General features: G+C 36.8%; 2 protein-coding genes across 3 annotated transcripts in view; both read left to right on the top strand.

The window, feature by feature from the left end:
- The window catches only part of LOC135695491 (PIH1 domain-containing protein 1), a 179,264-nt gene that overhangs the window by 151,149 nt on the left and 5,581 nt on the right, over positions 1 to 22,534 (top strand). For both annotated transcript variants that reach the window (XM_089109743.1, XM_089109738.1), the window contains one exon: positions 21,037 to 21,113. In XM_089109743.1, the coding sequence (XP_088965869.1) occupies positions 21,037 to 21,113 (77 nt within the window). The remainder of the gene's footprint in view (positions 1 to 21,036; positions 21,114 to 22,534) is intronic.
- LOC148960575 (uncharacterized) lies at positions 100 to 20,656 on the top strand. Its single transcript, XM_089109752.1, has 2 exons — positions 100 to 545; positions 17,341 to 20,656. The coding sequence occupies exon 2, from the start codon at positions 17,763 to 17,765 to the stop codon at positions 18,762 to 18,764; it is 1,002 nt and encodes a 333-aa protein (XP_088965878.1). The 5' UTR covers positions 100 to 545; positions 17,341 to 17,762; the 3' UTR covers positions 18,765 to 20,656.

The following is a 22,534-nucleotide window of genomic DNA, read 5'->3' on the forward strand; positions in this document are numbered from 1 at the left end:
TCTCTGTCATATCATACATGCATTTCTTTATGCGCTATATAGTCTGACTTGTCAGCTCTAAGTGCTTGGTGTATGGAGCAGAAAGTTTGCAAACAACTTAAAGGTGAACTGACACGCAAAACTATTTTTTGATATAATGTAGAAAACGATGCATGGAATCTTAATTTCAAGTTTTCGGTTAATTATTATTGTCCGTTTTGACGCAATTCCGCTCTAAATGTCATGAAATTATCGTCGAGTGTTCGACCATTGTCGGCATTTCATGTGACCCAGTGCGTGTGACGTCACAAACACCATGTTTTTATTCCTTGAATGGAAATCACGCACGGACTGGACCGTTCAGTTCATCTTGTTCAGTTACTATTCGAGGAGATCTACGTAGCCTTTGATCCAAAATAATGAAAAATCGAGGCTAATGAAATATACGAAGGATATGTGCTGGCTGGTACTGCGTTATGTTAGGAGGGAATTTAAGTATGGAAGGAATAGGCACTTTTAGCTGCTCGAAGAAATTCTCAATTCTGAAGTCAATCATGCGGACGAATGTAAGAATCTTTTCATTTTATCATGAATCTAGCTTCTTTGTCGAATAAATTCAATATATTATTACTTCGATAGATTATTTCTACATCCATATAAATCATGAAAGTTATTTTATTTTGGGTTTGCAAACTCATCGGTTCACCCGAGTTACAGGAGTGCAGCGGCCTGGGAGTTGAAAATTTTACTAAGTTGTTTTCCTGCAAATAGCGATTCGATCGTACCAGGTTCTTAACCCCTGAAAATCTTTCATGTGATTGAATAAAAAATATGCCAAAAATGAGTGACTTAAACTCGAAATCTTTACTGCGAATATTGAAGTTAACCTGGATCAAAGACCGAAATTAACTTTGGGGGGGGGGGGGGTGATGGCTGATAAATTAGTCTAACAGCAGCCGTATTTAACAAAATAAAAGTATTTTACTTAGGTTTCCAGAAAATGAAAATCCTGTCGATATATTTATCGCTACCATTAAACGATATGTTGGCCCGCCACACACTGGGTCCTCCAAGACGGAGGTAGGGCCTCAAACGCGTTGGATAATACGATATTCTTGCAAATCTTATTATGAAAGGTTTGTAAAGGAGTCATAATCTGTTTTCCAATTAGGTTGTCGAAATGGAGCCAAAACCTACTCAATTAATGTATCGGTGCTCATCCGAAAAGTCATAAAAGTATGCCCTTTCAGACTGTCGTGTTGATCAAGTGATGTGAACATGGTGTTTGTGACGTCACGATTATGCGGAAGGCTCGGGCGAACTCGTCCGTGCTCGGAAAATGCTCGGTGGCTAACTTTGACGCTCAATAACTCGAAAACTGTGTTGAATATTAAAAAAATAATAATGTATCAGGTATTTATGCTCGATATGCCTTCATTTGAGGTCAAGTTATTTTTGCGTGTCAGTTCACCTTTAAAGGGCCACTCCAGCCCAAAAATTTTTTCTGAGATTTTTGCATAAATTGGTAGTTAGTCGAGAAAAAGAAGCCATCGTGAAATTTTTTTTTGAAAAGCTTAACTCGTTTTTCAGATATAGACGCTCAAAGTTGAGAATCGCCGTAAAAATACGACAAAATTTTTTTCGGAAAAAGTACCTTGTGACGTATGAAGGGACCATTGTTTTAACATTCGGCGCTATTGTTATACGTTCGCACTGAAATTCGCACGACTCGGTAGAGGCTCGGAAGAGGCGATTCATGTCGGACTCGCGGTTGTCGTTTTATTTATTTTCCTTCATTGCGATTAATGTTCAGCGGAGGCTTCCAGCCAACATGGACTAGTAATTCGACAAATCAAAGATGGAAGCTTCAACCTGAACGCATATCCTCATCTTGGCAACGCAGCAAGCTTTTCAAAATGGAATGCTTCACGAATTTTGCGATGTGAATGGATTTCTGACCGAAGGCATTTCTTATCGTCGTGTCATCTCAGGGATTTCCAGGGAGCTAAATAATAATTGATGTCTTAACGCATTAGAAGAAGAACCCTATTCACAAGATGGAAACTTCCCCGTAAGTCACAATTCATCCTTATTATCATTTTACTATGTTGAACGTTTGGCGAAACTGCAGGGTGTAGAGGTTTGGAGGGGGTTTGGGGAAGGTGTGACACACACCCCCTAAGCAACGCAATTTGCCGGGCTTTGAGAAAAACTTCGTCCTCTAAATATAAGTTTTTTAACAGCCAGTCTTGTGAACTGCCCCCCAAATGGTCAGAAATGTGGTTATATTAAAAGTACAACAGGGGCTCTCAAGCAAAATGTCACATAAAATAGTACCAAAAGTAGAAGTTTGCTACTTTTCGTACCAACAAGGGGGCCTGAGCCTCCTAGCACTACATCCCTTCCAATGATCTGTGCACTACACCTTTGCCCGAGGTATAGATGTGTAAAATTTTCCAGGGTTTGTCTCCTGAACCCTTTTTCATCATGTTCTACCATGTTCTGCCTTCAATTTTGGAGTTCTGCCTATTTCATCATAAAATTGATGCACAATTTCAAAATTTTCCAGATCAATATTCAGGGCAAAAGATCTACTACCCCAAAGATAAAACATGGAATTTACACCCTTGGTTTTGGAAAAAAGATGTGTCATTTCCTCATTCTAATGTTTTAAAGGCAGAATTGTTTATATTTGTTAAATTTACCTTTGCTATTCTAGCATTGATTCATGTAAGCATGGCCTATATCATTTGAATTCATCTTTGTGTTACTTCAAATTAATATCCTTAGATGCTATTTGCTATAGTAACAGTGGTTGCCCTTTCACCCCTAAATTTCTCTTTGATCCTTTTAAATATCTATACTCTGAATGCCCCTGAGTGTCCAAGGTAGTGATTTCTTTGATCATTTTATGTTTTAATATGACTCTAAAGTAAATTTTGACTGGTATGTTAGTATTGATCCCTGTCAACCTTATTATTCTAGGCATAAAAAAGGTAACAAACTCTTTTATGGATCAGCAGAAAGGATCTTGCAAAAAAATGCTAGATGAAGGTTGGAGATTACATGCATCCTGTTATCTGGCTACTGGCTTTGGGGGAGTGATAACTTGCCCCTCTCTTCCCTGCAAGAGTTACCACAAAGACCTCAACACATTATTCTGTTTTTGTATTAACATTTTTACAAAGGAGACTATTTTTAAAATTATCAAAATTTTATATATAATTTGGTCATATCTATATAAAGTTTGCAAATCCAGAACTATTATTTCAAACTAGTAACAACATATAGGTATTTTCTAGAAATTTTGCAATAGATTATTGTTTCATGATACTTTTATAAGAACATTTCTCATGTGCAATAGAAATTCCAAATTGCTAGCTAGTTCACTGGCCTGATTGTATAGATATTTAAATATATAATTCAATTAGCCAAGTATTTAAATACAAACATGTATTTATTATTCATAAATATAGCAGGTTGAAATTCTGACAGCTCAAAGGAGCTGAAAAGGCCCCTGTAATAGCTTAAAGGTTAAAAACAAAAATTATATTTACACAAGTATATTGAAAAAGTTGAATTATTAATATAATCTCAAATCCCTTTTTTTTGTATAAAAACACATTTATAATTTTTGAAAAAGTTGTTTCACTCATGACTAATGGTAGGATTTTAGTCTTGTCTTGAAAGTTTGTATACTTTCTTGTCCATGCCCTCGATTGTCCTGGTTTACTTCTAATAAGTCATAGTCATGTTGATATGAAGCTCTTTATCCTAATGAATATGTTGTATCAATTCATACAGCTTTCATTCCCGGTATACTGGTTTTGTTTTGGTCTTTCCTCCCGAATTAATTGCGCGATGGTTTTTTTAGCTGTTGCACTAAAGGAAGAAGCGCGAATCTTCTTTTTAAAATCAGAGAACTGGCCTGCCAATATAAATTGCTTCAAAAGCAACATTCCATGAAAATCTGTCAACATCCTCATGTCTCTGTCTCGCTGGCCTTCTTTAACAATATGACTTCTCTGTCAGAAAGATTCGTGCGATAAAAACTTCCATATTCGATTAGAATATCAAGACTGATGGACGATACTTCTTGTGACCAACAGCATGTGCGTTCCATGTGCATTTCCAAGCTCAGTTTCAACCCAGTTTCCTTTAAAGGAGAACTGACATAAAGAATAACTTTTGCTCATTCGATGCTCACTTCAATTCTGGAAGAAGTTTTCTTCTTAGATTCACCGTTTTTCTGATTTTTGCACTTTTATCCGTCAACTACGATCTTGGAAAACGCAGTTTTATCATGTTTTAAAACCACTTAAAAAGGGGGTTTTACAAATGTGAGTTCGTAGGTCGTTTGCAGAAACGTACACGATAAATACGGCAAAAACTGTTATCCAATTCTTTTTACATTTCTTCTAATTCATCAGTTCACGGCAAACGACTAAAAATATCTTAAACGGCTAACGGCGACAATGTAACGGCAAACACAATTCTGCAAGCTAGCGACAAGGTGCACTGAGTTCGACCAAGCTAACGGCAAGACTGAACCTCACTATAAAGCCACTCCTTATATACCCTAAGATTAATACAATTTACAGAAGCTGATGCAATTGCAGCGCAATGATGCAATTTTCATGTGATGTCCTGCAATGAATGGGAACCCTGTGTTCTAACAATGTAACTGATAACTAACAAAACGACAAAGAGAAACATCTTGTTTAAGGTCTAATACCAGGCACGTAAATACTGGGTGGTGTGGGAGGGGTGTTGGTTCGGTGTGAACCCCCCTCCCCCAATCTGTTATCACAAGTTTTGACTCATATGGCCTTGTGAACTGTAGCTCAAAGAGTTCTTGTAAGAAAGGTACGTGTAAGTGCAAAAGAAAATATTTGTTTGTTAAAAGGCATATGAGTCAAAGGTGAGAGGCGACGCAATACAGAAAAAACGAAATTTTGTATGAGACTTCAAGTATTTTCAACTACTGGCGTCAGAATGGGGATAGTGTCATAATGATTCCATCAAATTGCTTCCAAAAACGGGATAAAAATATAATTCATTAAATGATATTTAACAGTATTGCTTAAAGAAGCGCAGTACATTTCCCATGACTTGTCAAGAACTTTCTCCGTTCGTCAGGTGGAGAGCTGAGGGTTTCAGCCCCCTCCCCCTTTTTTGCAAAAATGTTTTTTTAAGCAAATAAAAAGAGTAAAGGAAAACGTATAAAGAAAAGAACAATCCGACACATCCTTTAGTTGCTTAATTTCCGAGGAGAACGCCGAGGTCTATGGGGCATCAAAAAATAATGAATTCAATTTTGAGACTTGAATTAATCAAGCGTAATAAGAGCATGCCTTAAAAATAACGAAATGTTTTAAACGATTGCAAGAAAATACCTGCAAGAAATATTCTGAAATGTATTTTAAGCTAATCTAAAAAGGGTGCTTGTGAAAATTGTCTCTTCTTTCAAATATCCCCAAGGCCTCCGCCAACATCCCGCCGGCCCCTCCAAACGTACCGCTAGCATAATGTGTGCCCCGTAACATAATAGGCATATAATATGGTGAATCGTTTTAATGCGTTTTTCAAAAGATGGTCTTTTAGTCTGAGAATTCTATCAACTCGAGCCCCCCCCCCCCTTTGAATTTCTTTGCCTCGCCCCTGTAAAAGTCTAAACAACCTCATGATTCTTACTTGCGAGAAAGTCATTTTGGACAACGTAAATTTAGACAAGATAGTGGAGCAGTGGGCAAGTCGTAGAAGGAGAAAAATTAACACCTGATATTTGGACTACGTATGTTTTGATGCGCTAATTAAACTAACAGTCTTTATGCTCGATCTTCCAAATTTACGAAATCTAATAACTTTATCATACAGCTGACTAATTATTATCGAGACAATTTATAAGGTTTTGTTGGTAAAAACTATTAAAGTTTAGGCCCTCATACAAAATTAGAATTGACCCTTTGTCAGTCGGAAATTTTGAGCCCTTCACCACCCCCCAAAAAATCATCTATCAGTTTACGTCCCTGTCTGTTACCACATAATTCTTGCATATTTTCCCGTCAAAACGACAATTGAGACATAATTGGAATTCTATTCCGACATATACAGTTGCAACTTAGGTTAGACAAAATCAATAAGGCGTAGACATGATCGTTTCGATTTCCGCTAGTGTCATATTTAGTAGCCAAGTATTTACGAAGGCAACAATTCTTATAAGTTGGAAAGAAGAAGCAATAGAGATCGTAAGCCATGTGACCAGGCAGGTTGCGGGGAAAGCAATAAGAAGACCAAAAAAACTTATGATCAACACCCAAGAGGAAAATGTCACAAAGAAATAACAAAGAAAGATATGGTTATCATCAAGCATTGGTTAAAATCACAAATTTAGCAAATTGCAACTTGCGTAAAAACCGCAGCAGCATAAATTTGGTCATAATTTATTTAAGCAAAAATTTGTGGCAAATAGTTTAGTCTAGAGTCTAGAATATGTTATGTCTAGATGGTTGGAAAAATTTAAAAATATTGAATATCAACTTTGAAAAAAGTCCAGAGCTGTACGGAAAGGCGCTGTATCCCGTTGAACTGAATCATTATTAGGCTTGCTCTTTGACCCAAAAAAGGGGATGGGGGTACGGGGCTGGGGCTGCGTCACACATTAGAAGGCTCTCGCTTTTTCGTCTTCCCAACGACAATGTCAGTGATTCTCATTGCTTACTGCAAGTCGTCATTGTATTTTTGCATCATTGTATCATTGAAGTTTGACATTAGGAAAATACAGGCTTATGCTGAGAGACTTAATCTAACATGTGACCGAATACAGAAAAAGCTTACTGCGAATACTAAAAAAAGTGAAGTATCTAAGGAAAATTTAGTTGGAATCAAAATAAATTACACATATAGCAAGAGAAAATGGTTACATTGGTGAAATGCTTCTCGTATATGTAATATTCATATATACTTTCGATTACGTAATGATTGTGAACTGCAGGAAACTTCCTCATGTCTTCTGCAGGGGTACACGTTTTTGGAAAAGTAGTTAGTTCTGGATTCGGTGAATTTAGAAAAAACACGAATTTATGACTTTTCTCTGACCCTTCTCCTACCAGCCCTGAAACACTAAATATAATCAAAAAACTTTCTCAATCACTAGCAAGCAATTCTATTGATTTTTTAATCATAGTTGAAAAAGAGCTTGCAAAATTATTTGCTTTCGTTTACCATCAGGAAATTTTTTTTGGTTGAAATCTATGGATGTTTTTCCAGTTTGTAGCTTGAATACAGATGATAAAAACAGGTGTCGACGGGTGCTTTCCCTAGCAAAATCGATTTGTTAGATAATGCGTAAAAATGATTACTGTTGTTTCACGGAAGGGACCGTAAGGAACGCTAGCTATCCTAAGTATAGTTATGTGTCTCAATTCTAATAGCCTGTTCTGGCTATGGGCACTTAATTAGTTGTTAACTATACTTACGGTACACAACGACGTACTTGTTTATGAGATTGATTTTTTTGCTATAATCACGATATTTAAATGCTCGTCTGGGTATCTTAGATTGGTTGCAGGGTGGTGCGCTGAGAGGGCTTAAAAGGCTTATGAAACTTGACTCACACAGGATTGATTTTACAAGGGAACGATTTAATTCCAAGTTTAAACAAAACTTCTTAACGAACAATCCTCTAGATTTGATACAGCAGTTTCTATTCCAATGCAAGCAACTTCAATCTATTTAACTACATGTCATAAATTTCATAAATTCACGTTCGTAAATTTATAAGTCGGATTCTTTAGTCTTTTTTGGATTTCCTTCTTCGGTAGAATTATCTCTTGTCTCTATTCTTCTTGGAATGAATCGAAACAGACAGGAATATGTTTGCACAAGATACTGTCTTAACGGTCTATTGTAATACGAGAAAATAAATGCGTTTGCACTTGAATTTATGAACAAAGGCAAAAATGTCGAAACCAGAAATGTGCTCGAAAACTGTTTTGGTTTCCCAAATTTGAACATCTCCCAATTCCAGAAAAGCATCGTAATCAAATATGGTGCACACATTGATAACTGGAAAGAAAGAATGACGGTGACTGATCTTGCTAGGGCCATATCATGCCTGAGATGTTTGGACCTTGACTGTATATGGTTGTCTTTTCCGTTGTACAACTTTTTCACACTGTTGTGAACATGGCGACAGACTATCGTATAACAGCTTACTAACGTAGCCGAAAGAGCCACAAGAATGACCAAATATGCAAAGCTGAAGGCGTAATAGATGTCAGTGTATTTTGCTACAAGAACAGTGATGGAAGCTAAAAGCAGAGCACAGAAAATAATACAATTCAAGACGTACTTACGAACGGCTTGCCATCGAAAAAACAAGTCTTGCATCGGATACTTTAAAACTATAAGCCGTTCAATGCCGATAGCTAGGACAGTTGTAAAGTCTAACGAAAGAAAGGTGTAGGACAGAAATTGTATGGCAAACTTTGCCTTGCACAGTGGCGGATTCAGACCGGGTTCCAAGGGTTCTGGAACCCTGTCAAATTTTCCAAAGACACATAACATCAGTTTTCCCCTTACTTTCGAATTAATCGCAACCAGTCCCAACGTCAAATGGCCTCTTGTACCAAAACCTTTGCTGCTCTCTAAATATGGTATTGTGAAAGAAAGGAACCCTGTCGTAGCCATGGTTATCTTTTGTAACATATTATATTCCTCTAAAGAAAGGAACCCTGTCGTAGCCAAGGCAACTCTTTGTACCATATTGTATTTTTTAAGAAAGGAACCCTGTCGTAGCCATGGCAATCAATTGTCTTGTATTGTTTTTGCTACAAACAAAAGAACCCTTTTGGAACCCATCTCACGAACTCATTGGAACTTATTTAAACCGCTGACTATACATGCTTCCTGTTGTCATAATGGCGACGTGAAGCTGCGAGTGGAGGCTTTGACTGCACGATGACGAGAGCTTGTTTTAAGCCCTCAAACAGGAAGGGAGCAGCACCTGAAGGTCAATAAAATTTGATAATCGTATGGAAGAGTGCTATGATTTTTCAAGAAAGCTTTTCAAACACGCCTCGCCAACTATTTGCTCATTTTTCTCGAATGGCCTAGCCAACCTGGAGAAAACAGATCACCGCTTTTTTCTCATGGATCTAGCGAAAAGTCCATTTCAGATAGTTGTAAAGTGGCGTTCACGAAAAAATGCGTTGCAATTAGCAGCAGAGAATTCTTGGCAGGAAGTCAGGAATGTCGAAGATATTTTCTCTTTGACGTAGAAAGCTTATAGAACTCTTGAAGCCCTATACATAATATATTTATCTATAGAGTGAGATAACTTTATTAAGATAAAATGAAAGACTTTGAGAACGGGATAAGATGATTTCATATTTCATAATTTGCACTTTTTAATAATTGGGTTTGTTTGCTATATATGATAAGAGGCTTCGTCCATCGTTATCCATTTTTGACAAACTTGGTGAATATATGTAAATTTGTCTTGTTTATTATTCGGCAATATTTATAGCAGGAATTTCACTCAAATCTTGCAATACTCAGTAAGCTTATGTCTTGCTGTAACCAGCTAGAGGAATTTATTGAGGTCTCCTGCTTGGCAAGAAATCGAAACCATTCTTTTAGAATTCATAATTGCAATTCCTGGTTTGGTTTACAGATTTATTTTTTTACTTGTCTTGGAATCATGATGAAATAATATATCTTGTTAAAATCAAATCTTGCAATTGTGAATCTTATTAAAAAGCGAAAATGGGCGTCACCCAATTTTGGAAAAAGTCAAGGGCATTGCCAGAAAAATATGGGACCACGCCCATATTGGAACCCACTCAAATTTTTGTCTAGATCCGCCACTGGCCTTGCAGCTGGTATGTACCGCTTTAGAGAGAATATAGGCACCACTTAGAGGCAGTAATAGACCACCAACTAACAGGTCTGTTATGCAAAGAAAAATTATCAGCAATTTCGAGCCAGATGACTTGGATTGAAATAGGCCTATAATTATGACACTGTTCGAAATTAAAGTAATTGGTATCAGAGCTGCAAAGAAGGAAAACATTGCAAGCCTATGTGATTTGGATAAATGAGACACATCTGGGCAAATACTTTGGCATGCAGGAACCGGTGCCAATGTCGTGTTCATTTTCAAACAAAGTGTGTGTCAGGAAAGCACTGGTCTTGTATCATCAGAAACAGTGTAATATTCTCTTGTCTTTTCACGTGATCAATATCTGATAATGTACAATCAATCACATTGAATCAATCGCTGCAAAGACAGTAGTAATCTTTATTGTCCAGTCGCACTGAAGCAGAAGCTGGCATCTAGTCCAAACTTTTTATCGAATCAGAACTCAAGTCGCTTTTTGTATTGCGCTTTTACCAGTCATCGACAATATTCGAACTGTAGAACGATTACAGCTTTATAACAAGCATCTACCACCAGTAACCCTATTCAAAACAACATTTTGAAATGCAAGCAACATAATTAGAATTTCAGTCGTTATATGAGTAAATTCTCCGTTATTTACTTTATTTTAACCAGAATCCTCATTCACCGAGCTTCAGACTCAGTGTTTATGTAAACAACACTTCACATTTAACCTGTTCACAAAAGAACTTAATATAGACAGTTTGCATCTTGACTTAACGAATTATAAAAAGCGCTGTAAACACTAATGAAAATATCAACAGTTACTCTTAGAAATTAAAGGCCTGTCGTCCCTACTCATATCACTAAAATTTCATACAATAGAAGTTGTAGTCAAAAGATTCAATGTTTGCTAGCGGTTTTGCCTTGGTAGAACCTGTGCTTTTGTATCACTGCTAATCCGATTGATATTAAGCTGATTTTGCTTATGTATTTCACGATACTTATTCAAGTTACGTCATTCAAATTCTAAGGATAGATCTTAGAGATGACGTCTCTTTTGATCTCTGTGCCAGATCTATAGTGAACTCTACTGTTTGCCCGTCTGTCATATCATACATGCATTGCTTTATGCGCTATATAGTCTTGAGTTGTTAGCTCTACGTGCTTAGGTGTGTTGAGCAGAACACTTGCAAACAACTTAAAGACATCACCAAGTCGCTCATTTATACTATTGTTTTGAATCACCAGCAAATATTTTAGCAGGTGCATTCCCTTCTTTTCCTCCTTCTGCAAGTAAGTTGGCTGACGTTTTCTTAGAAGGTTTTTCAACTTCCATTGTTTGTAAAAAGAATTCCCACAATTTCAGTTTCAGCTTTTTGCTTTTCGACCATTGATTGCAGCTTTTTCGCTTTTTTCGCGATTTTTGTCTTTTTACGCTGTATAATTAGGGCCATCAAGAGAACAGAACGGAGAAGGAAAATCACCACCATGGACTTTCAACTTAGAGACATTTCTCTGGCAAGCCGAATGTAGAGGACCACGAGTTTAAAAATCCTATTTGGAAACGTTTGAAGATCAGCATTGTGCAATGTTTTTTATCAAAAAACCTAGTACCAGACGCCCTTAAAATCTAAGACACTGCCAGCAGGGCCGTAAATCCCGGGGGGGGCGGGGGGGGACTGGACCCCCCCTAAAAATCTGGAGCAAAACGATTTTTTTGGAGAAATAACCATCATTTTTCTTGTAAGAAAGAAATCCCTGGTAGCCGGGCTAGAACCAAACTACGTTTTCTGTGTTATTGCAACAAACCTTAGCCACTAAGATTATTTTTGTAAGCAGAGTGGTTTTTATAATTTTTACAATATAAAAACTTACAGTTTTCTACCGTTTTTTACCGTTTTCTACTGTTTTCTACCGTTTTATTTTTGAAAACAGAGTATGAAATAAAAAGAGAGCAATCTGTCATTTTATTTGACCTATTTACTAACTTATTTACGTACATTTCTATTATTTGTCTATTATTTACTTTTATTTAGTAAATCACTTTTTGTATCATTAAAATGTATTCATTTTTGATGTGTAAACATGGCCTACTGAAATCAGTCAAAATAAGGAAGACGCACATTTCTGTTCAGAAAGTAAATTTCTACCAATCAATACAACAGTGTCCCATATTTCCCCAAAGTCTGTCTCTGAGGTTTAAGCATGACTCTTCCCCTCCAAAATTTCACCCAATAAACAATAATCTGTGTTCTTCTCAGAAACGCCAAACTTTCTGTCCTGAGCGATTCTAGTATTTTATTAAATTTAGTCTGGGGGATGCTTTTTTAGCCTTTCTAGAAGGTAAAATTTCAAAAATTTTCTTCAGCATCGGACCCAACCATGGTAGGTCCTCCTACGACAGTAAACTTGATTCTTAGCTCCCAAGGCTCAAGTTCTTGGATCCGTCTCTGAAAAATGTTATCCATCCAATCATACACACAAGTCAATGTACTAAGGAATATCTGTAAATACCTTCTATAGAGCAGAAAGTCTTGAGAAATCCAAAAATATTGACTTTTGTTTTTAAAGTAATTTGCCCCTCAACTGTTTCCATAACACATACCATAAATCCCTTGTGGTGCCATGACCCACTGCATACTTTATATTCATTCGCTCTGCTGACCCCCCCAATTCACATGACAGATTTACGGCCCTGACTGCCAGTATAGTAAATCCCTGCATATAAGAACCTACTTTTTTGAGGTTCAGGCTGAAGTAGGTTCTTATTGGAAAGGTACTTACATTATTTTCAGGGTATGAAGTTTCTTTTTCGAAGGATCCCTTATTTGAAATTATTGAATTCATCATCAAGAGATGCATTCAACCCTGTTTTTTCCTTTTGGCAATGTTATTAATGTCATAATAACCAATTCTAAGCTCAGAATCTCAACATGTTCAGTCTTTGACAGCCAACACAGACAAATGTTAACAATTATTTTGCAGAACAGAATTTGAGAATGGCTTTGAAAAAAGCAAAAGTTTTACAACATACTAAAAGCTTTTTCGTCTGACACTCCTCAGAGCATAAAACGTCAGAATCAGGGCCCGAAAGAACACGATGAAAAAAATATACCCAGTTGTGGATCAAAATAGGCCAATCAGAAAAACGCAAGCACGAGACCGGTATAGTTGACAAATCAGTGCCGCGAGCCTAAAGAAAAAATTACGACTGGAATCTAAGAGAGAAAACGAACTCCTTCTGTCTACACAATGACGCCTTTTTCGTTTGTTTGTTGATCGACTCCAAAACTGCTAGATGGAAGGACGACCGGGCTCTGCCAATTATCCGAAGCATGTCGTCATTATAGAGTTTTGCACAATCTGGGTTGTCTAAAAGATGTTGACCGATGGCAGAATCACTTGCTTTAAAAGTGTTTCTAGACCTACAAGATCGAGGAGGCTGTTCTCTTTGAGGGGCAGTTTTGTTTCTTATGTTGGAAGGAACATGCTATTTTATCCTATCCCCCTATCTTAGGATTGTGCGACCTACGTACCCAGAATCACACTGGCACGTAAATGCATAAAGGGCTGAACTTTTTCATAAATTCATAAATGACGGGACATAAGTCCCATTTAGACTTATCTTGTCTATGATTGGTTCAGCACAACACGAACTGGCTCAGGGAGATTGAAAATTATAAATTGAATTACATCTCTCTGCAATTCCAGGCGTAGGAATCACGAGATGTGGTCACATCGAGAGGAAGGACCAGGACACTGCTCGTTAAGCATAGCTTCTCGGTGTCCTAAAGACTACCTTCGGGTGCTAGGTGAAAACAAATCAAATCAGTTCTAATGCTTTTATTTCATTTTTAAACCATTTTGATTTTGCTATAAAAAATTATGTTAAAAAAGTCAAAGTAATTTTAAAGTTCTCTTTCGTTAAATTGTATAAAATGCTGAAAATGCACAACTGAAACTTTTTGTACTGATTGTGATTTACCTCATCTTTAAAAATCTGGGAGTATATAAGGACCATTAAAAACTCTATTTTGTTGACCTTGGAATAAGAACCTATTATATATTATCACCTGAAACAATTCTTAAATACAAGGTGCATAATTTAAGAAAAACAGCCTCTAGGTTCTAATTTTTGTAGGTTTCTATATCCGCATGGATTTACTGTAGTTCTTTTTTCCTCATATGACCTACAAATTCTTAGAAAACACTCCAAATTGTGTCCTGAATGTAATTTTTAAGCACTTCAGGTTGTTTCAAGCCATAAAAATTTTAACAAAATTTTCCAGGTTCTTTGAAGTTTTTTCACAGGCCCCGGGCGTGACAGAATTTTTTAAAAATGACTCTGTTCTTTTTTTCCACAAATGACCTACAAATTCATCGAGAACACTCTGAACGTATTTTCAAGCATTTCAGGTTGTTTCGAGTAAAGAAAATGTTTTTAAATTTTCAGATTTTTGAAGCTTTTTGCAGGTCTGGGGTGACAGATTTTTTGAAAAATGACTCAGGTTGCAAGAAATACTCTGAAGCTTATTTTTGCTTATCTAAAGAGCATAGTCGCCAACGATTTTCTGGTCGCTTCGCTCGTAGCAGACCATCTTGTTTTTCCACAGGGCCTTCAAAACCTCTTGACGGCACAGCTCGCAACTAAGCCAGAAAAAGTATCTCTATCATTGTAGCTAGGCCTCCATAAACCACCTTTCTCAATCTTTCTGAAATCTTTGTTAGGATGCCTCTTCAAATCGATGCCTCCTCCCACTTTTCTAATGCTTCCTTTTCTACGCCATTAATTAAAACGTTTCAGCGAAAAATCCGAATGAAGGCATAGCTATTTCAACTGCTACATTTGCAGTAGCAGAGCCATTTCACCAAAACATGATGATGATAGAAAGTATAAAATTATATGTTTTGCCAGCACATTTGCATCATGTTTATTCTTTTGAAAGGGCCCCACAATGGCTTGGCATCTGGGATAAAAGTAGAACTTTCCTTGTCAGTGGTGGGGGAACTCATAGGTCCTGGCGGGGCAATTCCCCCATCACTGAGTATGCTATAAAATGTCCTGCTTTGAACAGGTCAACTGATGACTGAAATCATCTTTAGTTCTGTAAAAGGATTTTCTGCCTTTTGATAGTTTTAAACTTTTTGAAAACAACAACGTGGGGCAAAGGGCGCACCGGGAAATTTCCCATTGTCCCAGTGGGCCAGTCCGCTTCTGCTCGCAGTCATTTACATTAGAGTTTGCCTATCATGTGATAATTTATAATTGCAAGCTTTCCTATCTGTTTTAATGTTCAAGTTTGCAAAAAACTAGTTGCGATCGGCAATTAGCCTCTGTCCCAGACCCTTAACTTGAAAGTAGAAGGTCTGTGTAACCATAATCAATAGAAAAACTCTGGTCTGGAAGTCTTTTGTTCTAACTCTTTATCCTTGAAAAAAAGTATTTTTAATCGCGAAGACAGATTAAACAAGACTACTCAGACATATAAAACAAGCATTTAGCACCAGCAACTCTATTCAAAACCAAATTCTTTCAGACAAGCAACATATTTAGAACAGCAATCGTAACAGGACAAAATGATCTGTAATTGACATTATTCTAACCAGAATCTTCATTTGTTGATCTTCAGACCAAGTGTTTATATACACAACGCTTCACTTTTCCCTGTTTACAAAAAAATTGAAAGTGGACTGTTTGCATTTGACTTAACGAACAATGAAAGTCGCCGGAAACAATCATAAAATTATTAATAGTTACGCTTAGGAATTCGTCCCGACTCATATCACTAAAAGTTCATGCAGTATATTTTGAAGATGTTGATGTCAAAGATATGAAGTTTGGTAGAACCTGTGGTCTTGTAGCAACATCAGTGCCACTCCGTTAGACATTTAGCCGATTTTGCAAAAATATTTCATGATGCTCACTCAATATAATAAACATATCAACAGTTTTTTGGTTGTACAGAACTAGAAAAAAAGTCGTCTTTCCATCTAGCAGTTTTGGAATCGATCTACATACAAACGAGAAAGCCGCCATTGTGTAGACAGAAGGAGTTCGTTTTTTCTCTTGGAATCTAGTGGTAATTTTTCTTTAGGCACGCAGCACTGATTGGTCAACTATACCGGTCCTGTGCTTGCGTTTTTCTGATTGGCCTATTTCGATCCACAACTGGGTATATATTTTTCATCGTTTTCTTTGGGACCCTTATTCTGAGAAAGGGTCTGAGGATTGATGTTTTATGCTCTGAGGAGTGTCAGAGGAAAAAGCTTTTAGCCAATATGTTTTAAAATGTTTGCTTTTTCAATGCCAAAATAAGCTTACCATAATCCGTTAATAGAAAGCACACGCTTTACGAACAGATGCAGAGAAAACTGGCACGTTTTCCAACTCGGGACCTTAAACCGCATGGGCAGTAGAAAAGTTACCCAGGTTCAACCCTGTTTTGCATTTACACTAAATTTTTCAAAACGAACCCGGATCTAGTCGGCCTGGGTTGAGTCGGCCCGGGTTGAGTCGCCAGGGTGGAAATCACACTTCAGTTGCTTTTTTTGGTCGCTCTATAAACTTCCACATCATAGATGGAGAGGGGGTGCTAAAGCCCTCCACTTGATGCAAAAAATGCAACTTATTAAGAAGTAAACCACTAGTAAAGACACTTTTTATTCGGTTTTATCAACTCCCTTTTTTAAACGCCTATTTTCGGAATCTAGCAGTTTGAAACTCTTATTTGCACTTTTATGTTTGTTTTTGGTTTGCTCAAGATGTCTTTCATTTTCATAATTGCATTTTTGACATACCTATACGCCTTTTGATGTCCTTATATCCAGCTGCCAAGAAACTTTCAGCAATCTTCAAGCTGTATGACTTGTGTCCTTATTTTGAGGTTACAATGAAGTGTCACTCCTTTCTTCACAATGACCATGCATTCTGTCATTATACATATACCAAGCAGTGTATAAATAGTTTGCAAGTTCAATCTTATTATTGGCATAAAGTTGAAAAGTGAAGGCGTCACAAAAATCTATTACTGGAATATCGCATTTGAACAAAGTAACTTGAGAAGGCATCATCAAATACATTTGTGGAAGGAGGTAAATGTCTTACGAATTGGCTGTGGTATGGAGACAGGAGCACAACCTCTTTCAAGGCAAATCCGTTGGCAACATCAAATCTATTGACTACCTCTTCTATTGAATAAACTTCAAGTGATATGAGTCGGGACGACAGGCCATAAATTTCTAAGAGAAACTGTTTATATTTTCAACAGTATTTTCTAAAATTTTCACTGTTTGTTAAATTAAAAAGGAAATGGTCCATTTCAAATTCTTTTGTAAACAGGTTAAATATGAAGTGTTGTGTACATAAACACTGAGTCTAAAGCTCAGTAAATGAAGATTCTGGTGAAAATAACGTAAATAACTGAAAATTTAGTCATGTTACGGTTTTATTTCTAATCATGTTGCTTGCCTTTCAGAACTTTGTTTTGAATAGAGTTGCTGGTGGCAAATGCCTGTTATATAAAGCTGTAATCGTTCTTCAGTTCAAATTTTGTCGATGACTTGTAAAAGCGCAATACGAACAGCAATTTGAGTTCCGATGCGACGAAAATTTGCACTAAATGCCATCTTCTGCTACAGTGTGACTGGACAACAAGAACATCTTCTGTGCTTGCAGCAATTGATTCAGTGTGAAGATACATCTCATCTACATCTCATGTATAGCACAGATTTCTGGCAAACTTTAATTGAAAATAATTTTCTTGAACGAGAGTCAACTTAATGCAAGGGAGATTGATTGGACATTATCGGATACTGATCACGAGAAAAGGAAAGAGAATATCACACTGTTTCTGATGATACAAGACCAGTGCTTCCCTGACACACACTTTGTATAAAAATGAACACGACATTGGCACCAGTTCCTGCATGCAAAAGTATTACCCCAGATGTGTCTCAGTTGTCCAAATCCCATAGACTTGCAATGTTCTCCTTCAATGCAGCTTTGATACCAATTACTTTAGTTTCCAACAGTGTCGTGATTATAGGCCTACTCCGATCTAAATCATCCGGCTCAAAGTTGTTGATCGTTTTTCTTTGCATAACAGACCTGTTAGTTGGTGTTTTATTAATGCCTCTAAGTAGTGCCTATATTCTCTCTCCAGTGGTACATAGCAGCTGCAAGGCAAAGTCTGCCATACAGTTTCTGTCCCACACCTTTCTTTTGTTAGACTTTACAACTGTCTTAGCTATCGGCATTGAACGGCTTATAGTTTTAAAGTATCCGATGCAAGACTTGTTTTTTCGATGGCAAGCCGTTCGTAAGTACGTCCTGATGTGTACTATTTTCTGTGTTCTGCTTTTTGCTTCAATCGTCATTCTTGTAACAAATAACAGTGACGTCTACTACGCCGTCAAACTTGCGTCTTTCGCTATCTATGTGGCTATTTTAGTAACGTTAGTAAGCTGTTATGCGATAGTCTGTCGCCATGTGCGAAACAGTGTGAAAAAGTTGTACAGCGGAAATGACAACCATATACAGTCAAGATCTAGACAACTCAGGCATGATATGGCCCTAGCAAGATCAGTCACAGTCATTCTTTCTTTCCAGTTATCAATGTGTGCACCATATTCCATTACTATGCTTTTCTGGAATTGGGAGATGTTCAAGTTTGGGAAACCAAAACAGCTCTCAAACACGATCCTGGTTTGGACATTTTTGCCGTTGCTAATAAATTCAAGTGCAAACGCATTTATTTACTCGTATAACAATAGACCGTTAAGACAGTATCTTGTGCAAACATATTCCTGTCTGTTTCGATTCATTCCAAGAAGAAAAGAGACAAGAGGTAATACTAACGAAGAGGGATATACTAAAAAGACTAAAGAATCTAGGTTATAAATTTATAAACACAGTACAAAGCACCAACCGCGGAAGTGACAGCTATGAAAATGATAGTCTTACAGAGAAATGGCACACAATTGCATAAATTGAAGCCGCTAAAAAGAAACTGCTGCATGAAATCTAGAGGACTGTTCGTTCCATGTATATACATTTAAGTTTGGAATATTATTTGGAGTAGTATAAACATATATTAAAGTATTATTATACTCGACTTTTGTAGGGTCCAGGCCCTCGACGTGTTGACCACGTCACGCATTGTTAATGTAACTTCATGCTACTAGATTTGTTAGAGGGAGGTCTTATTGTTACGGACTGATAGTTTGGCTATTCGTCAAGAAAATTGATTGAATTTGTTGAAAATAATTTATTTATGTTATTTATCATATTTTCGAAGCCGTGATTTTCTTTTGACTCACGCACCACACCAAGAAGATACTAGAGCTGAGTGTTAATTGCTCAATAACGGAAACGTATTCAGATACACATCTGTATTCACTCTGCATAAGCTTGTTCACGTTATTTTTCTAGTCATTCATTTCTTAACATTCTCATGACCTCATCTCATTAAACGGGTATCCTCTAAGTTTCTAAAACATAACACATTCGCTAATCTTTATCCTTAACTTTCTGTTTGCTAAGTTATTCGTTTCACAATTCTTAACTTTATCCCTGTAAATTTGAGAATATAGTGATCATATATCGTAATTAGTATAGCTAAGGATGCTAATTTGTTGAATTGGATGTTCCATCCAGCTCAACAAAAATTCCGACAGCCAATCACGTGCACGTAGAATAAAATATGTAGAATATAACAGTTTTTGTTGTCTAGTTGCACTGAAGCAGAAGCTGTAGCTGGCATGATGATTAAATTATGTTACATAAGAGTCGATTTCTCGAGATGCTTTTGTGCCTTAACTAATTCTCTTGAGATTTTTACTATTTCCTATTCATTATGATCTCTTGTGCCCTCCTTTCTCACGTTTTTCTTGTATCTACTCTACCAGTTAATGGACAATGCGGGAGTCTTTCGGCCTCCTGAGGACTTGACTTATAAAGCTAAGGTGTAAGGTGTGTGTTTTGTCGCGTTTTCATTCCCTTTGTTAATCTAGGGGTATTTGCGGTTTTGATAAAGTATGGATCTCGCCTTGCTTGCATTTACCTGCTTCAGTTTTGATTCTCAACCATAGACGTTTCGATGAGGGCTAGCTTTCAGATAAGTCTATTGATTACCCGCCAGGTATGCGTTTCTCTACTGATAAATCAGATATATTTTCTAACTATTTTAGATAATGCTTTGATGTTTTTGCAACTATACCTGATACTGGTACGAATTTCAGCGTTTGAGATTCGTTCGTAGAAATCTTTTTTTGTCACCTCTTTGTCACCAAACTTGGCTAAAGTTCAAACCCACCCCTGAGTTTCACCAGGAAACACAAAAATCAACGCAATGTTTTAACTCAGAACATGGTTTGCTACAACAAAGTTAAATACAAATTAGTAGTTGATGAAGTGCTCCAGCTTTCTCAGTGAACTTCTTCCCTCATGTTGTAATTGCAGAAAATCGCTCCACATTCATTTCATAATTCATATTTCTTGATTGGAAACTATTTACGGCCTCGTTAGCAATACTGTTTTTATATCGCCAACACGGATAGATAGGTTTAGTTTTTTTAGTTTTCATGACCCACCCTGTAGCTTGTGTCCCCTAATAGCCGTTATTCTATTGTTCCTGGCGAAAATTATAAACAGCATTTGAAGTTTTGTTTATTGATGGTGTTCATGCCTGGAGATTCAAATTTTTGCAAACTACACAAAGATCTAAGGTTACGGTAAACGTAATGTGGGAAAAAATCAATTTTTCGATTTTTTTTCAAATTCAATTAGCCAATGTAAAAGGCACACAATGATACCAAATTTGAAACCAACAGGTATTTTGAAAATGGAGAAAATCCCATGTGAACGAAGGTTTCAATAATTTCCTTATTAAAACTTTTATTTGAGGTCTGAAAATCTCTTGACCTGTTAAGCCGATTATCGTTGCTTTGCAGTTGTGGTCGCATGTCTCATTCACAATATTGCATGGCACATACATGTATCCCATCTATGGCTGTGTTTATTAAAACAGGCTTAATGATCTTAAAGCTTCAAGTGACTTGACCCGGATTTCACTGTGGTTTCAAGTGACTTGACCCGGATTACACTAGTGTCCCTTGCAAGTGCAATTAGTAAAACCCCATTTTCTCTAGACTTCCAATTTCTCTACATACAGGTACGAAAAAGCTTTTTTGGACCCAAGGAACCAATCGAATGGCCCAAAACTTCGCACGCAGCCAGGACATATCTCGGGTAAGCAAAGTATCTGAAAAATTTTTGTATTTGCTCTGGTCCGTCTTTTATATACAGCTTTGGGAGGGAAGAAAAATTATTTGTCAATTTTTGACAGGGTATAGTTTCAAGGGAAGGAAGAATTTAGAAAATTTGAGACACTCTTTGGTAGCTTAGGATCTGCGCTTTCTATTGATATTAGTCAGATCTTGATACCTCAAACGCAAGGGTACAAAATAGCTTTTATAAGTTGAACACTCATTTAAGCAATAAATTTTCCTGGAATGTATCATTTTACAATATTTGCCAATTATTTTGATCTGCCCGGAATCACCACATTCTTGTGCATCGTATGATGTATAGTTTAACCTAATTCCGTTAATAGTTTGGCTTTTGGGTAGAGAAAACCAAATATCGTGTCAAAAACGTTTACCGTAACCTTAAAGTGACTTGAAGTTGTTGCTTTTTTCAAGTTCTCTCTTTTAGTCTTTTACTAAAGGTTGGTGATAAATCATTTATGGAATTGGTTGTAGATTAAGTTAAGTGACGATTCTTAGCTGATTATTAAAAAAGATTCTAGATTAGTTTTCCATGGAAATTCCTCAAGTGTTTAGATGCTTTTTAAAGGGTTTCTAAATAATGCTAGATTCGCAAGACCTTTATGGTCTATTTGTTTCTAAGGAATCTATACTTTTGCTTCCCATTTCCTGGATTGATATAAGGTTTCTAGCCTTCATTGACCTGCATTAGAGCGAAGATTTGCTTCTGGTTCACCTTTATGAACAAAAATTATCCTGTAACTCGCCTTTGAAGGAAGGGCTGTTTCCTTAAGCCTAAAGAGTGCAAGTGTGCTGTTAAGTTCTTTCCTCGTGTTATGCTCCGTGGCTAGGCATGCGAACTGAAATGGTCGTAGAATTCGCAAATCTTTCACGTTGATGCCGCTTAATTTGCCACCGCTTCGGGTTCCTGAATATCTTAAAAGTTTTATATTTACCATGCAGTGATGAATAATAGAGTTCTGAATCCGCAAAGAAGAATATTTTGCTCTGAATATAGCAGTAGGTAATTAAGAAGAACGATTACAACTTTATTTAACAAGCCTCTACCACCACCAACTCTATTAAAAATCAAATTCTGAGAGTCAAGCGGCATAATTAGAATTACAATCATAATACGACTAAACTCTCAGTTAATTACTTCATTTAGTCCAGAATCTTAATGCACCAAAACACTTTACATTTATCCTGTTGACAAAATAAATTAATATACACAGTTTGCATTTCAATTGAACCCACAATGAAAGTCGCCGTAAATGCTAATGAAAATATAAACAGTAACATTTAGAAATTAAAGGCCTGACTCATATCATTAAAAGTTCATGCAATAGAACTTGTAGTCAAAGGATTTGAAGTTTTGTAACAGTTTTGATTTGTTAGAATCTG

This window comes from Rhopilema esculentum, chromosome 2 (genome assembly GCF_057945365.1).
Source record: "Rhopilema esculentum isolate cy_ngs chromosome 2, ASM5794536v1, whole genome shotgun sequence".
Taxonomy (NCBI): Eukaryota; Metazoa; Cnidaria; class Scyphozoa; order Rhizostomeae; family Rhizostomatidae; genus Rhopilema; species Rhopilema esculentum.

Excerpts from the sequence above, each read along its gene's own strand:
- LOC148960575 (XM_089109752.1), top strand. The coding sequence starts at position 17,763 with ATGAACACGACATTGGCACCAGTTCCTGCATGCAAAAGTATTACCCCA.